Below are 17,922 nucleotides of genomic sequence, written 5' to 3'. Positions count from 1 at the left end.
ACAGAATGTCTAGCATTCTTCAAGGAATTTTGAAATTTTCTTACCACCTCCAAAAGAAACTCTATTGTCATGAACATTTCTGCTCAAGTGACCTTTGTCCTCTCCCTAAGCAGCCATTAACCTAATTTCTCTTTCCACTGTGTGTAGCAGTTATATTCATGTGGTTTGTGGGCTTTTGTGGCTTCTTTACTCAGTTTGTTTCCAAGGTTCATCCATGTTGTAGCACATATCAGTTCTTCATTTTGTTGACCTGCTTGGCAACAAATAATTATTCGGGTTGTTTTTAGTTATTTTCTGTTTGAATAACATTGCTGCAATTGCTTATAAACGGAGTTTCAAAGCTAGGTCTGGATGTCTCTTTTGTCCAATATTTTCTTGCATTATGTAGTTTGTCTCCTCTACCCTCCTTAGTAGTATGATTTTGGGAAAGAGTTTTTTATTTTAATGACATTTTTAAATTATTTATTTTCTTTTATGCTTTGTATATTTTGAGGCTTCAGAAATACTGCTAACTAAAGCTCACACAGATTTTTTTTCCTGGATTCTTTTTCTTTCAGGACGTTTTATGGTAAAGATCTCAACGTTAGCCTTCTGATGCATTTCATGTCAATCTCTGTGCAAGGCACACGGTGAGAGTCAGGGTCATTTCCCCAGTGTCTGCGCATTCCAGCAGCATTTTTGAAGAGCCTGGTTTTTCCCTGTGACCTTTGTGAAAATTCACTGGTGATGTATGTGTGGTCCTATTTCTAGACTCCCACCGTGACTTTTATCTATTTCTCCTTGTAGTTTTATTGATTTTTTTTTTACTCTGTAGCTTGAAGCTGTGTTATTTAGTACATAGATAGACATTTAGGATTATTATATTTTCTTTACAAGTTCACTCCTTTATCACTGTGAAATGACTTTATCCATGGTGATGTTCTCTGTCTGAAATGTGTTTTGTCTGATATTGAGGTAGCCACCCTAGCTCCCTTTAACCACTTTTAGTTTTTCACTCTGTATGTATTTACATATGTATATTAGAGTGTGTTTCTTGTTAGCAGTATATAGTTGGATCTTGTTTACTCCAGCGGCTTGGTGTTTTCGTTGAAGTGTTCAGAGCATTTATGTTCTTTGTACTCCCTGCTGCTAAAACTGACATCATCCTGCTTAAGCTCCTCTCTTGTCATTCTTCTCCTTTGGGTCTTCATCTGCCTTTCCTTGGTTTAATGGAATTTTTTTTATGAATTCGGTTTGTCTTGATAGTTTATTAGCTATAATTTATTGCTTTGCTATTTTAGTAGCTGTCTCAGTGTTTGTTTAACTTATTAGTGATATTTTTCTACTACACAATGTAATAAAATTACAGTAGAATGCTCTCATTTTTGTTTCCTGGTCTTCGTGCTATTTTGTCTTCCATTTTACATATATGTATATTCATACACACACACGAACACACACACAGACATATATGCTATAAATCCACAATTCATTTTCAGTTTTGCTTAACAATTGTTTCTTAAAGAGATATAAATAATGAGATCAATCTTTATATGTGGTTATCATTTCTGGTCCTTTTTGTTCATGTATGTAAATTTGGGTTTCTATCTAGTGTCATTTTCTTCCTGCTTGGAGGATTTCTTTGATTGTTTCTTATAATTTAAGCTTTTTTCTTAATGTTTAATAAAGCATTTATTTATGGTTCCTTGTCTTGAGTAGTTCACATTGACTTCCTGGGTTTTTAGCCTGCTCCTTGGAAGGTCTCTACCCTGCTCTCAGGTAAACTTTAATGGTGTCTGAGATGCCTACAAGGTGTATCTTGTAGACTGTAGTAGCAGTCTCATCTCTACAGCCCCATGGTGAAACCCTCTGGTGTTTGGAATGTGGCTTAGTGCTGGCCGCTGCCTATGGAAGGTTCCCTAGTCACTGTGTTGCTCCTTGGCTGCAGGCTGGCTCACTGCTCTCCTGCTGTCCCAGGGCCCAGTGATAGCTTTTCCTCTCCTTAAATAGTCGCTCCCACTGACCCTACCCTTCACCTTTTGTTATCTTGACCAAGCCTACTTGTAGCATTTGTGCTCCCTCCAAACAGGTGTTATGGGTCCATCCTGTTTAGTATTAATCACATGGGAAGATGGGGGAATAAGCCAGCAGAATCAGAGAAGAACCTTAGTTAAAACAGTTATCTCTGGACTTCTGTCTGTATGTAGTACCTCATTCTCCAGACCTTGAAGGACCAGCAGCTGCTCTCTGGGTCTCTTACTTATGTTTATTGGTCACTTGCCCTCATAATCTCAATGATCCAAGGGTTTTCTTCCAAGTCTGTGTGAGCCCAAAGCAGCAATAAACCAAAGAGAATAAGGGCTTTCTGTGTCAAGTTTATTCTGACTTGCAGGCTGTGAGATAAAGTCCCAATTCTTACAGGACTTTGATTGGCATTAGAGCGGCCATCTCTGATGGGTCTTGGTAGTCTCTGTCCTGGATGGACGCTGGCTTTTCTTTGTTCCATGACTCTCCTGCTAGATGTAAGCACTGTATCTGCAGTGCAGCATCCTTTGGTCAGCACCTGTCAGCTAACATCCATGTGGTTTCTTCTGTCCCTATAGTCAGATTGTCGCCAGAGGACTACTGGATGTCTTCCGGGATGTCAGCCACAGTGACAAGGACATACTGGCAGTCATGGAGGTGGCTGTCCGACTGTCAGAAGATGCAGGTTTGTTCAGTTCTGTAACTTTTTTACTTGTACATTTCTTAAAAATTATATGGTACAAGTGCTAGCTAAAACTGAAAGGCCTTCATATTAATCAGCGAGCTTTGGACAGTGTCTGACTGTGGATGGATTTTGTCACGACGAACAGACGTCTTACTTGAGAATGACTCAAATTGCCCTTATTTTTGGAACATCGGAGTGACTAATGTGATGAAGGCCATTTGCCCTGGCAGTTAGGCCTTTTGTATTTCTTGAGTTTTGCCAGAGTGCTGGTTGCTAAGAAATACCCAATCAAAAGCAGTTCTTTGGATTAGAACAATCCAGTCATTAGTTTCTCTCACCTGTGATCTCTGTGGACTGATCTTGATTTTTCCTGTTCTCTCTGCCTCCCTGTGATTGCTATTCTGGAAGAAAGCACGCCGCAGCATAGCAGATGCTGCCTCCCCACCCCCGCCACCCTGTAAAGATGAGGAAGATGAATGAGTAGTGGGCTTGCCAGTCTTGACAGCTGCCCCGCAGCCCCCCTTCTCTGCACTCATAATGAATGGCGAGCTGCTTCAGAAAGTTCCAGAAATCTGAGGCCTTAGAATTTGATCATTTTAGCTGAAGATAGAAAAGAAGCCTTCCATGTAGCTCTGCTATCAGTTTGAAATATTCATGTGGATGTGACACGGTGCTTTTAAAAAGGCCCAAGTGGACGTTCTCAGGCTTTGAATGGATTCTCTTCGGAAATGAATCACCATTTACAGTGCCGCGGCAATTATATATTTGTGTTAAATTTAATGTGGTGTACTGGAGCTTGAGCGCTCTTTTGTTTAATGCTTTGCCTTAGAAATAATTGGGATGCGTGGATTGTGGGGGAGTGCATTTGTGAAAGAATTATTTATAATGTATACATCCTGGCTGGAATTTAAATAAGCACAACCCATAGGTCTGACAGAGAAGCCATTAGCTGTAATGGCTTTTGGACGCTGGCCCAGCATGCAGACTTCTCGGTCCTTTCTCCATTTGTATATGGCTTGTTATAATAGAGTTGTCATCCTCTCTTCCTTTCATGTTTTTATATTGCTGTGTGCCTTACTAGCTTTTTAAGGCTGTCTGTAGCATAAATACTCTAAATGGGAAATGATTTTTAAACTGCATTTGTCTAATTTTCTTGATGAAGTATTTCAGTAAGCAAAGCTAGAAACCATTAGTATATACCATGTCAGATGCTTGACTTCTCCTTATCTAACTCTCTGTCCCATTGCTCCAGAGCCCACAGTGCGAACTGAGCTGATGGAGCAGATCCCGCCTGTCGTCGCTTTCTTACAAGAAAGCAGGTTGGATTTTCCTGTGGTGGTCTCCCAGTACCTCGTGCCTGTTATTGTGCGGTACCTCGTGGATCCAGACAAGCAGGTGTGAGCATGCCCACCAAGGTCTCATCAGCACACTCTCTCTGGTTCATCTATAGCTCAGGAAAAGCCTTGGTAGAACTAACTGCAAATAAGTCCTCTCATCTCACGGGAGAAGCTGACTGTATTCCTTCTTACTGCAGAGGATTCTTCTCTCTAACTTTTCATTATGGATGTGTTCAAACACCAATGGATAGAACATAAAAGTGAGGTTCACGAACCTTCTACTGCTTCAGCCATCATTACCACTTCACCAGTCGTCTTTGTTGATCTCACCCAGAGAGACTCCGTCACAGGAAAGTAGTTCCCGACACCGCATCCCTCAACTGCCAAAGCTTTAGCATAGCTCTCTAAGAAATAAAGAGCTGAGGGTGTAGCTCAGTGGTAGACACTTGCTTAGTGTACAATTCCTACATTTAGTCCTTAGCATGACAAAAACATATATAGAGAGATACCGTTATTTTAAAACTTACCATTACTTATTTGACCCAGTCAGCTCTGCCAATTAGATCATCCTAGTTTCTCATCAGTGTGTGTTCTGTTTGGGTCTGTGTTTTTGAGGCAAGCTAGCCTTCCACTTGCTATGTAGACCATGCTGGCTCTGGCTCCTCTTTCCTCAGCATCTTCATTGCTGAATTATGTTGAAATATGAGCGGCGGGGCTGCGTCCCCAACACCCCAGCCGCTTGGCTAGCTCACGCCCGAAATAACAACACACAAACTGTATTCATTTAAAGAACTGCTTGGCCCATGAACTCTAGCCCTTACAGGCTAATTCTCGCACCTGGACTAGCCCATTTCTAATAATGTGTGTAAGCACCCCAAGGTGTGCTTACCGGGAAGATTCTAGCCTACGTCCATCGTGGGTCTCAGCTTCATGCGTCTGCCTCAGAGCGCAGAGCTATCGCATCTACCCGGGAGAGCTGAGCATGGCGTCTCTGCTCCAGCAGAGCTGTCCGGTCTCTCCGGAAGCAGAGCAGAGTCTGACCTCACTTCCTCTTCCGCCCAGAATTCTATTCTGTTTACTCCTCCCATCTATGTTCCAAGCCATGAGGCCAAGCAGCTGGTTTATTATAACTTAACCAATGAAATCAACAGATTGATATATGACACTCCCACATCAGAATTATGGACCAGCAACACCACACATAGCAAGAATTGTGACTTTTCTAGATGACCCATTTGGGTGTAAATACAAACAAAGTTGCCACATGGATTTTCTTAAGTCTGTGAAGCTTGCGCGAGCTGTGCCTCTCTCCTCTCCTTGCTGTGTATTAACTAAAGAGCCCAGGACATTGGTGCTGTTGATTTTTCCACCTTGGATCAGCAGTAGTATCTCTAGCCTTAAGATCTCCTTCATTCCAGGTGTTTTCTATAAACTGGGCGTTGAGTCTAGAGGTTCAACCAGAAATGAGTTTTCTGTTTCCACAAGGGTACTTTTGAGCTGGGACCTCCCTTCTGTGTTGAGTAGGAAGTATAGAAGCTCTGGGAGCTTCTTTGTCGAATGCTGAGCTTGGCTCCAGGTAATATGCCATCTGAAGTTTAATGTGAAGGTGCCCATCTCTTGGAGCAGACCTGGGTAGTCCTCATGGAGAACACTATTTCCTTGGAGGCTGTATGATTTGATACCTGAATTCTGTCATTCATTGCTCTCTGGGCTAATGCCTAGAAGTCTTCAGTGAAGAGCTTTCCTACTGTCTGTTTGAGAACGCAGACCACATAGACAGCTGAGATCAGTTCTTTATGTTCTTCCTTTATTTACTGGTTTCCAGGATAATTAATTGTCATGCTCTGTCTACAGATGACCGCTGAGGCTCTGTCATTGGTTGGCTGTCAGAATTATGGAGACCAGCTAGGCTTTAGTGTGATGACTGTGTTCCCATCATTGTGGGCATTGCTTCTTTTTGGTAATTGTTTTTCACTCTGGCTTGTGGGAGCTATTCTAGAATCTTCCTGACATGTCTAGTGGACTTTGAGAGTTTACCTCCAGCTGAAACTGACTGCTTCTTCACAGGGTCAGTGCTCCTTTAGCTGGGGAAATGCTGAGAAACCAGAACATGGGTACCAGGGTGCTCCTGGCTATGCACTCAGCCATTACTTCTAGTGATGTCAGTTTTTAAAAATAAAATGGCCCATTGGTTTATCGGTATATCCAACTTTTATCAAGGATAGCTTTTACTTCATTTTCCTATTTTATCTTCTTTTTTCATTTTGTAGAGTGTAAGTCTCATGTGGTAGCTGGTTTGTTTGCGTTTAATCCACATTACTACACTGAGGTGTGTGTGTGTGGGGGGGTGCTGGGGTGGGACCCAGATCCTCCTGCTTGCTAGACACGGACTCTTCAATGGATGAGGTACATCCCCATCCTTGTAAGTTGCTCAGCCTGACTTTAACGTTGGATTTCTTGCCTCTGCCTTAGGTTGTTGAGAAAATAGGCATACCAGACTAGCCTGAGTGGCTTTCATCTACTGTGTTGTTTGTTTGTTTATTTTTGAGATTGTGTTCTAATTACATTTCCTTCCCTTCCTTCCCTCTAAACCTTCCCATTTACCTTTCCCCAGTCTCCTTCAAATTCACTGTCTCTTTTTCCAGTTGTTATTTATTGCATGTATGCTTTGTAGATGCATATGTACATTCCTAGATATACTCTATAGAGCGCATAATCTATAGAGCGCATAGTCTTTTGCTCTTTTGAGACAAGGACTCACTATGTTGCTCGGGATGGCCTTGAACTCCTGGGCTCCAGTGCCCTGCTGTGGCTGAACACGTTTATCTTCAAGAGTAGGAGTAGCTCTTATCATTCTGACTCTGAAGCATTGAAAATATTCACCCAATTCCCAAACTTAAAACTCTCAGTATATTTGGGGAAGTCTAACCTTCCTTCCTTCCTTCCTTCCTTCCTTCCTTCCTTCCTTCCTTCCTTCCTTCCTTCCTTCCTTCCTTCCTTCCTTCCTTCCTTCCCTTCTGACTCCCTTTCTTCTGGGCCTGCTTCCTCAAGTGGTATCAGTCTTGCTGCTCTCCAGAGAGTGCCCTGTTGCACCCTGGCCTTTCTCAGGTGGCTGTGCCCCCTCCTGCCTTCTTCATGCCATATGCCCTGTTCTTGGGGCAGTGACTCAAGGTGGGTCTTGCTCCAATTTCCTACAGTGTCAGCCTCTGAGGTTAGGGATAGCACATATGCTGTTGGACACTGGGGAAACTTTAGTACCTATGACTTTGTTGAAGGGGTCTGGGAAACTGTTCAGGGACTCTCACACAAACTTGATGACCCAAGTTTCAGTCTTTGGAAGCCATGTGGAAAGGTTTGATACAGTGGAGCGCATCTGTAAGTCCAGCATTCCTGCTCGTGATGGGAGCAGAGACAGGAGAGTTACCCGGAAACTTGAGGGCCACCCAGCCTGGGGTCTGCAGCCCAGTGGCAGAAACAAGAGGGGTTGCCTCATAAACAGGGTTGGAAGAGAGAACCAACTCCTAAAAGTTCTCTTTCACACATACGCCATGGAATACATGTACCCCCCCCCACACACACACAAACGCTGTGAAGGAAGTCTCTGTCCTTTGTATTTGTATCAGTGTATTTCAGAGATGACTTCCTATAAAGGGTGAAAGTGTTTAAATTTTTAATGACATACCATGTTTAGATTACCACTATTTTCAAGAAATTCTAAAAATTTAGTTTGTGTTTTTCTTGATCTGGTGTTCTTAAAAAGGACAGACAGTCATTTTTAACTGTTACACTGTGTGACAGGGCGCAATAGAGTTTTCAGATAAGGAAAGAGCCATCCTATTTCCACTCTCCTGCCATGGATATTTTGATTATCTTTGCATTTTCTCCCACACGCGTCTGATCATAACGCAGGGCGGCTTCCTCAATCCGTTCATTTGTTCTGACAGTTTCTGAGTGCCCATTATGAGCCAAGCCTGGTGTGTTGTGCCTGGGGATGAAGAGATGAACAGGGCAGATTTCTGCCCTCAGCAAGCTCGTCTGAGGACCACAGACATTCTCCTGTTTCTTCATCATTTCCACTGGTTTTAATTTTGTTGTGTGCCCCATCTTCAGCTTGGCATGTGTCTGAGTGTTTTGTGAACTGTGCGGGCATCCACTTTTGTTCTTCTGTTGACTTTTTCTTTCTCTTTTGATGCATTCTTGAAAATGAGAGACTGTCCAAGGGTTTGCCTTTTTCCTGACCTCTGTTGCCTGTCTTTGCTGTATATTTTGTTCCAGACCGTTGGATCTACAGCCCCATCATATCTGAGTCTATAGTAATCTCTGCTCTGCATCTGGGCTCTCTCCCTCTACCCCCTCAGATCCATCTCCATGTTCCTGCCCTTTGGTAGAACTTCTGCTACCTTGGCTCTACCCAGCTAGGCCTGGCTTCTTCCAGTCTTGCCTGCTGAGCTCAGTCTGTGGGAGGGTGTCCTGTCATGCATTGATTGGTGCTATTGGAAATTTATGGGCTCCAGTCGCAGCTGGATGTGCAGTACTGCCCGGCAATCCTTTCCCCTGTCCCTCATCAGCTGCTTCTCCCATTATCCTTGGCTGTTCCCTTAGACCTTTGCCATTCTCATCAGGCCCCTCACCCTGCCCTGCCTTTCGCCAAGCAAGTGACCTTGCATTTTACATCACGGAGAAAATAGAGGCCTTCAATCTTCATCCCCTATTGCCGTGAACAGAGCCACCATCTGAGATATTCAATTCCCCTGAGCCACGGCCCGGGAACTCTGGAAACCCTTCCCCCTTACCTCCACATCCAGTCAGACCCCAGACCCGTGCCACATATCCATTGTTTCCATCATAAATGCATAACCTCAAAGGCCTCCTCTCCTCCTGCCTTTCCATCTTCAAAAACAGAGCTATGAGAAAGTTGACTACACTGGGTAGAGGTTCGAGGCTGCCTCCTCCATCCCCACCGTTAGCCTCATGAGGGCCTGCTCACGGATCCAGCCTCCTCCTCCCAATGCCCTTCTCTCCTGTCCAGGTCTACCTCTCATAATCAGGTGCTGGCTCTTAGGAAGTGTGCAGTGGGCTGCTGGCAGTGCCTAGAAGTCCTAGTCGGTCAGTGTTCTAGTACAAACATGGGTGGTTTTGCCTCAGCCTAGGATAGGTGCCTTATTCTGTCAGATTGATGAGCCTGAGGAGTATTGGCCACAGCCCTGCGGTAATACCTAAATCCTGCAGCTGTGATTGCACAGCTGGACAATAGCTGCTGTGCTCCAGGTTTGCATGGCACATGGCATTCATTTCTTCATTCTGTGTCTGATGAGAGGAGGCTGAGGTGTGGGAAATGAGGCTATGGCTGGATACCAGACCTGGATCCTGAGCCTCACTTGTCTGTCTCGGAATTGTCCAGGCTCTTGTGGACCTCTTGCCTGTCATCAAATCTGAGCCCTTCCCTGTAGGAACCTTTGTGACCTAGCCCCAGAGCCTGGTACCTTGTTGCAGTCCTTTGAAGTTACGTGAGCCAGGAAGCTGGGAAACCTCTGTCCTCAGCAGGCCTCGCCCCCTGCCTTCTGCCCTGGCTGACCATCTTCTAAAGAAGTGTTTTCGCTCTGCCTACTCTCAGCTTGTGTTGTTTCTGTGCCTCAGTTTCCCTCCTCTTTGCTTCTTGGCTTTGGTCCCATTTCCTGCAGCTGATCTCCTTGGAGGATCTGCTGCAGCCCCCACACACTCCCACTCAGTTTGGGCCATTCCGCTCCCTCTGTTGGGCTTCCGCTCCTGGTAGCTGGTAGACATGGAGCTGTTTGGCCTTGAATTCAGCTAATCAGCTCATTTGGAAGATTCAGTACTCTTGTTTTAAAAACACGTTCATTTTTAAAATTATCTTGACAAATTTAATCACTTGAGAGAAGGATCATAAAATAAACACGCGTCTCATCCCACCCGCTTTATGTAACAAGTGTTTGCAGTTTGCTTGACAGCTCTTTGCTTTTGATTTTGAGGTTACAGTAGTGGTTCCAAGTGCTCTGTACCCCTCTCCTGCTCAAAGTACCACCATCCTTTGCATGCAGGTTGTCGTAGGCATCCCACTTGTGAGAGTGGCTGAGTGGGGTTGTTAGCACATCACATAAACTATGTGGCTCTGCTTTCTGGGCCATGGTCTTCTGTTCCTTTTGTTGTAGGCTACTGAACTAACCTGTGCTGGGCTCAGCTGTTCACTTTATGTGTGCTTACCATTGCATTGTACCACCCAGCCCCACCGTGATCCAGGTCACCTGTTAGCAGCCTCTCTTGGTTTCTGCTTGATCCACACTCCACTCCACTGCCACTTTGGGTGTTTGAGATGGGATTTGGATGCCTGTCAGTCATTTACTGCAAATGGTACGAAGGAAAAAGGACCACATGCATCCCTTGATCCCCTCGGGGTCCTGGGCTCTGACAGTGGAAACTTTGGGAACAACAGCCAGCTTCTACTTGAGCACCATGTGTGCTAACTACTGTTCTCAGCTTTTGCATCCTGAGAGGCCTTTGATGCTTAGGTCAGGCCTCTGATGGCTTAAAGGTGTGATTCTTTATGGTGGTGTATACAGATGACTATTTTGGCTTTTACTCTCATTATTACCTTCAACCAATTACCTGAGTTATACAGCACTTTACTATTAGATTGGGTTATTGTAGGCGATCTTGTCCAACTGTTGCTAATGTAATCACTCAGCACATTTGAGATTGGCCAGGCAGTTAGTAGGTTAAATGTAGTAAGTGCATTGTTGTTTGCTTGCTTGAATTGAGATAAGATCTCAACTGTAGCCTGAGCTGGCCTGGAACTCACAGTGATCCTGTTGCTTCAGCATCCCAGGTACAGGGATGATGAACCACCCCTATCTTTGTTTCTGTTTCTGATTTTTACTTTTAGAGACAGGGTTTCTCCGTGTAATAGTCCTAGCTGTCCTAGAACTTGCTTTGTAGACCAAAGAGACCAGACCCTTACACTGGCCCTGCTCTCTCTACCCTGCCTGCTCTTTTTCCTCTTTCTTCTGTTCTGGCGTCAGTAGCCAGGGCAGTGTCAGCAGTCACCCTTTGCTTCTCTGACCTTCCGAGGTAATGGCCTTCCTAAGCCTTTTTTCTTACCCCTTCTCTCCTGTCTGCAGGGCCAGGAGCTCTTTGCCCATGGTTGTCCTTTGGCTCCACTCCAGGTTGCTACTCTGTTATCATCACTCATACCAAAACATGATCTGTCACTTCTGTGCTCTTAAGCCCTCGGCAGCACTCACTGCTCCCCAGAGAGCCTCACTGTGACAGCCTTTCCTGGGCTTTCTTCAGCTCACCCTCAGTTCCTGTTCCATGAAGGTTTCCCTTGCTTCTGTCACCTGGAACTTGTCACGTCCCCAGGTTTCATCTCCCTCTTCTCCTGAGCTCTTCTGTGGACCTGAGGTCCCTTTCCCTTGCTGGTGTGTTGTTTCCCTGGGGCAACTGCAACAAAGTGCCAGGAACTTGGCAGCTCTAAGCCTCGGGCCTTTCTTTACTCTCACAGTTTGGGAGAAAAGTGTTGTCCGGGTTGGTCCACCCGCCCTCACCTGCCCAACTTTTGCTGCTTGTGTCACTTGACCCTCCACTTGTAAGTATTTCTTCACATTTTCTCATCCCATTTTTCTCTTGTCATAATACATACTTGTGATGACATTTATGATCACTGGGCTAATCCTGGCTGGCATCAGGGTCCTCTTAATTACATTTTCAAAGGTCCTCTTTAGAGAAGTTTTGGTGGCCATTCATATTCCATCATTATGTCACAATACCAGACAACCCAGTTACCAAGAGGAAAGGTTAAGCTGCCGTGGTGGTGCACGCCTTTAATCCCAGCATTGGAGAGGCAGAGACAGGTGGGTCTCTGAGTTTGAGGCCAGCCTGGTCTACAAAGCAAGTTTCAGGACAGCCAAGGCTACACAGAGAAACCCTGTCTCGAAAAACAAACAAGCAGAAGCAAAAAGGGTATATTTGGACTCCTGGGTTCAGAAGTTTTGTGCCATGGAGTCGGCTCCGTTGCTTTTGGACCTGTGTGGAGTAGATCATTATATCAGGGAGCATGCATGGAGCAGAGCAGCTCACTATGGTGGACAGGAAGCAAAAACGAGAGTCCAGAAAAGACCCAGTGACTTGTTTTCTTCTGCTAGGCTTTCACCCCCTGACCCAAGGGTCCCCCACATCTTCCATCATTGCCACAGGTCAAGGACTGAACCTTTCAGTTCATAGACAAGATCCAGACACTACCACTAGTAGCTGCATGTTCCAGAGACTGACACAGAAATAAATGCCTTTGGAGAGCGCTAACTGTCACCGCTCTTGGCAGTGCCTCTCTTTGGACACCTGTCTCCAAGTCTCCTCTTTGACTCTGCAGTTCCTGCTGTCCTCTCTACATCCTTGGTGACCACTTATTCTGGCCATGGCCCCACTGTGCTCTGTGTAGCCTTAGTGGTTGCCTGTGAGTGTCCCGACTCCCTCCTGGTGCACTCTACGTGTACTTGGTGCCACCTCCAATGAGGAGTCTCCGTCCAGGCTGCCTCAGAAATGTTTCTTTGTCTCATGTCCTTAGTTCCTGGCACATGCCTGCTCCTCAATCAGTGTGACACCTGAACATTGTAGCAGGACCCAGTCTTGTCACCATGCTGGGTAATATTGCTAGGCCATCACCTTTCTTGACACAGCCAACTTAGCAGGGTCTCATCCCTCCGCACTGGGTTCTGCCTTCGATGCCTTGCAGGCCCTCAGTATTGTCTCGCATTGCTTGCCATTCATCTGGAGCACTACAACCAGAGCCATCTTTTTGAAGCACAGTTTCCCTCCCTGCACTAGGGTCAGAAGCCGTGGTGCCATGTAGCCTTTGTGGCTACAGCCTCGGGGCTTGCCCTCTTGTACCCTGCTATGGGCTGATCATTGGTGACAATGTCTGTTCACCTCTGGGGCCCATTATGATTTTCTTGCCTTTCTCTCTTGACAATGGACTGCATATTTCATTGCTCTCTCTATAAATGGGAATTCAAGTGCTTTCATTTCCTAAAACATGCCTCTTTAGCTTCTTTTGGTCCCTTTACACCCTTTTGTTGGCTCACTGCACAATGGCCAAGGACAAGAAGCATCTTTTTTCTGCCAGTGCTCTCCACCATGATGGGGCTCTTCCAGAAACCACTCAGGTCTTCTTGTGTGTGGTGATCCAGGTTTGCATAGGAGCAGGAGTAGATGCTGGCATTCATTCTGATACCTATGCCAGTGGGGCAGTGTGCGTCCATCCAACCAGCACTAACAGAATGAGATGTTCTGTGTTACCTGCTGTTTGTACTAAGGGTGTGCTGAGAATAAGAGGCATTTCAGACATGGGACTTCCCTACAATCTCACCCTCTAGAAGACACATGACAGTTAGGAATCATACCCAAAACATGTCCATATGGGAGGAATGATTCCACCAGGGGCTCTCTCCGGAAGTGGAGCAAAGAGTAGACCCAGAGGAAGTGGAGGGCCACTGGGGGAGAGCTGTCTCCGTCCTGAGAAAGCATCTCCCCATCCCCTGTTTCACCTTCTTCTATTCCCCTCTAGGTCAGAAAATCCAGCCAGGAGGTGCTGCTGGCTCTTGTGGAGCAAGGTCTAATTTCCCAGTGCGACATCGAAGGCAAAGTGTGTCCCATTCTGCTGGAGCGCTCTGCTGCTGACTGTGACGATGAGTGGCAGAGCAGAGGCCATGAGTGTAAGTCTTCCTGGGAGTGACTTGCAAACCTGGTGGCTAATGTAGGACTTGAATTCTCACAAGAGTTGGATTTTGGCCAGCACCATTCCCTGAGTGAGGTGGCCAGGGCTCATTCAAGGCAGTTCCACTAGTACCTTTGAACCTGTTTTTAGACATGCTCATTCTTGGAGCACCAGGGCTGGAGGAGTCCCAGCCATGTGAGTGTTGCCAACCACTGATTCAAACCACTGCTGCTGAGGATCTCCATTCTCACGGCAAAACTCCTCAGCCTGGGGATTTTACCCTTGTTTCTCCCAGTCATGGGCTAGGAATAATTCAACAGACCTGATGTCTTCTGTCGATGCCAAGAAGGTGTGTAAGCAGTGATAGATCCCTGACAAGTGGGTGTGGCAGCACACTGGCAGAAGCAGAGAGGGGAGACTCAGCCTCTGCCCTGCCATGTTGGTTTTCCCTGTGGCATCCTGTGGTATCAGGTACATATACTATTAGTAAGGGGCTGTATAGTAGTCCTGGCTTCCTCCTCTCGTTATTTGATGGTGAGCACTGCTGGGTTCTGCTGTGCTCGCCCAGTGCCACAACCTGGCCTTGCTCCTCCTCTGTGTTCAGGGACCATCATGGGTCCACCTGATTTCCTTCAAGCACTCCCCTCTGTTGGCCCGTGCAGATGAGACTGTGTGCTGGACCCTTTCTGGGAGTTACAGTTCAGAGCTGCAGGATCGGCCTGGCCTGGATGATGAATGCCGGGTGAGCAGATAGTTGTTTTCTTGTTCAGAAAGGAATGACGTTACAGGAAGGAATTTTTTTTTCCCCAAAATGCAAAAGCATTATACGCCATGTAGCTAAAAAATTATATTGCAGAGTCAGAACGTTTGGCAATTATTCTTCATTTATATAAAAGTTTTTTTCAACTATGCGTTAAAGGTCTGGATTTTTAAACTAATTTAATTTTTTGCATATTCCATATGTTTATAAGATGAATCAGTCTGAGGAATAATTGATTATTAAAATTCAAATTCTCCAGGGTTCTTTTATAAATTTCAAGTTTCTCTACAAGAAATTTAATTTACTTTGCAAAATGAACCTGGATAATAGCATTTAGCCAGGGTGTTTGGCAGTGGAGCAGTGAACTTTGCCAAGTAGATCTTCTTTTTCATTTGCAAGTTGGTCCAGTGAGTTTCCAAGGTTACAGCTGGCAGCCAAGAATCTTATCCCTAAAGACTGATAATGCCACAGAGAATAATGCTGAAGGCATTTCTGCATGATTTTTATTTTGTTTTGTTTCCAAACACTCCATTCTTATCAGTGGTGTCCAACCCCCCCACCCCTTTTTTTTTTTCGTTTTGGTAGGACTATTTGGAAAATATAACAAGCCTTCCATAAACAATCCCCACAGGCCATTTGCAGACTAAATTGGTTTCTGGTTTGTGATTTGAAGCCCTACTGTGCATGCCCAGACCAGTCATGCAACTCTGTCATCTTATGTTTGGAGGGCTTGCTTGTCTTTCTGTGGATCCCACAGGAGCAGAAGATGCTGTTCTATGGCCCGACTGTGCTCTGGTCCAGTTCTTTCCCTGGATCCTGGAAGTTAGGGGGCCCTGGAAACCAAGAGCTGTGGGGCTGTCTTCTTTTCAGCTGGGAAATGACAATGTATGTGGCATGTAGGTGATTTTATTTGAGGAAGAAAAGACTACATGTATGTTATGGAGCTCCCCAAGAAAATTGTTGTCTGGTTCAGTGGGCAGTACCTTAAACTCTACAATAATAGCGTGTGTTTACTGAGAACGGAGAGATGGTGATGTTAGAAGCGGATTGGACTGGACAATACCCTCTACATTCTGTACTCTGTGGCCATGTGTGTAAATGTTGTGGCTCTGCAGATGCTCAGAAGGAGACTGTTCCGCGGGAAATGGCCTGTCACATGGATGACATACACATCTCTCTCTTCCTCAGCTTCAGTTCTCGTCGGGAGTCACAGTCAGTCAGTTCTGATTGTCCTGTGGGGACAGGACTCAGGTCATGTCTTATCCCATGTATATGCACATTGCTTTGCTGACGTCTTTCCCTATACCTTGATCACTGCTAGTGATGCCTCCTCTCTGTGATCACAGGCTGCTGCATGTCCATCTCCTTTCACTTAGCAGTTGAGTTATGAAGTTCCGTTTACCTGTCCCTTGAAATGGTGAGCTCTGACCTAGGGTCACTGTGGCCTCGCACCATCAGCGCCCAACACAAGGCCAAGCTCAGAGTCAGTGCCGAATAAATGTTAGTTGTTGGATGAATGGATTGGTAAAATCTGTGAGCGCTGTATCTTGTAATTATATCTCAACAGGATAAACAGGCCACTGGAGACCAATTATAATTCCTCTTGCTTGCAGGGAGGCTATTAGCATTCTGCGATGATAACTAATTGTCAGAAGCCTGTTTTTCTCTCAACACGTTTTCACAGTAAGGCTTCCTCATTTTTTGTCGTCATCCCTACTTTGAGCTCATTTTTATTTGTGCATTTATTTAAGAGAATGCTGTGGTGGGCTGTAAAGAATAGTTGGCTACGAGCAACTGGTGACGACCGTCATTCCACACAAGTGCTTCCCAGGGCTGCTGGAATGTCATTTCTTGTCACTGTGTGCTGCCTTTTAATGATTCTGGATTTGTCTTATATGGTATAGTAATAAGGTCATGTGGGTGTGGTGGACGAGGAGGAGTGGAAAGAGATACAGGGAGCTCTTTAGTTCCCCGTTGCCCTGGATACAGAGGTCTCACATCCTCATTTATTGTGGCTGTCAGTGTACACTCGGCTAAGCATTACATCAGAAACAGGTGTCCTCAGAGTTTGAAGACAGAGGCCTTTTCCTGATTTGTGTTCTGGGCTTGGATTACCCTTCCCTCACCCCAATTAGGTTTCTTTGTGTTTCTTTCTCCCCCTCCCCCATTCTCTTGTCTGTGTACAAATTCTCAACAGAATGATGGCTATATTGCCCACCCAGAATTCTTCACTGTACTATGGCAGTGCTGTGTCCCTGAGAGACAGAGCTTGGAGACAGAATGTCTGTCCTTCCTTCCTTCTGTTTTTTTTTTTCCTGTTTACTTATATTGGAATATTCTTCCTAAAGGAGGTAGCTTTTTATTATTTTAATTTCAAACTTGCAGAAGAATTAGAAAAATATAAACATGTGCTCCTATGTGCCCTTGTTCCTATTTCTCTTGTAGCTTGTCACTTTTATGTGTGCCATCCTTTCTTTTCTGTTTGCACAGACATATGCATATGTGTGTAAAGCATGTGTGTATATATATTCTGCAAAGCATCTATGTATATATGCATGTATTAATACACATGTATATATGTGTGTCTATACACACACACACATACACACTAGCCATTTGAGAATGAGTTGGAGACTTGGTCATTTTGCATTGAAAGACTTGGGTGTGTGTTTCCTGACACAAGGATAGCACAGGGATGGAGTCAGAACATTTCAGTGAGTGCTGATGTCACCTAGCTTGACATTGCATGCCTGTCAGTCTCTCGGCCCTGAGTCATCCTGTCTCTGCTCTCCTGATCTTAGGTGGTTCCTAGGTGTTTGGGAGATCTCAACACAGTCTAGGCCAGTTCTTTTGTAGAGTGTTTTCTGTCTTAGCATTGCCTGCTGTCTCCTCCATTTTGGTGTTAGCCTCTGTTTCTCTGACAGGAATGTCATAGACATAAACATGTTCTTGGTATGTCATGGCAGGAAGCTTAGGACTCAAATACTGTTATGCTAATTTTGACATAGTCAGAGATGGTGTCTGCCAAATTCTCAGCTGCTGTGTCCTTTCAGAAGTAAGGAGAAAGCCTGGCAGTGGTGGTGCACGCCTTTAATCCCAGCACTCCGGAGGCAGAGGCAGGCGGATCTCTGTGAGTTCGAGGCCAGCCTGGTCTACAAGAGCTAGTTCCAGGACAGGGAACTGTTGAAATAAGAGCGGCGGGGCTGCGTCCCCAACACCCCGGCCGCTTGGCTAGCTCATGCCCGAAATAACAACACACAAACTGTATTCATTTAAAGAACTGCTTGGCCCATGAACTCTAGCCCTTACAGACTAATTCTCGCACCTGGTCTAGCCCATTTCTAATGATGTGTGTAAGCACCCCAAGGTGCGCTTACCGGAAAGATTCTAGCCTAAGTCCATCGTGGGT

General features: G+C 45.4%; 1 protein-coding gene across 1 annotated transcript in view; it reads left to right on the top strand.

Annotated features, from left to right (window-relative positions):
• LOC126508048 (serine/threonine-protein phosphatase 4 regulatory subunit 1-like) overlaps positions 1-17,922 on the top strand; it is an 82,214-nt gene that overhangs the window by 42,060 nt on the left and 22,232 nt on the right. The window contains 4 exon segments of the mRNA XM_050152927.1: positions 2,583-2,689; positions 3,942-4,084; positions 13,604-13,751; positions 14,416-14,495. Of these exon segments, the coding sequence (XP_050008884.1) occupies positions 2,583-2,689; positions 3,942-4,084; positions 13,604-13,751; positions 14,416-14,495 (478 nt within the window).

Source organism: Alexandromys fortis, unplaced genomic scaffold, assembly GCF_014885135.2.
Source record: "Alexandromys fortis isolate MF-2015 unplaced genomic scaffold, M_Fortis_MF-2015_v1.1 scaffold_81, whole genome shotgun sequence".
Classification (NCBI taxonomy): domain Eukaryota; kingdom Metazoa; phylum Chordata; class Mammalia; order Rodentia; family Cricetidae; genus Alexandromys; species Alexandromys fortis.
Note: the sequence above shows the minus strand (reverse complement) of the source record. Positions and strands in the feature narration are given on the sequence as shown.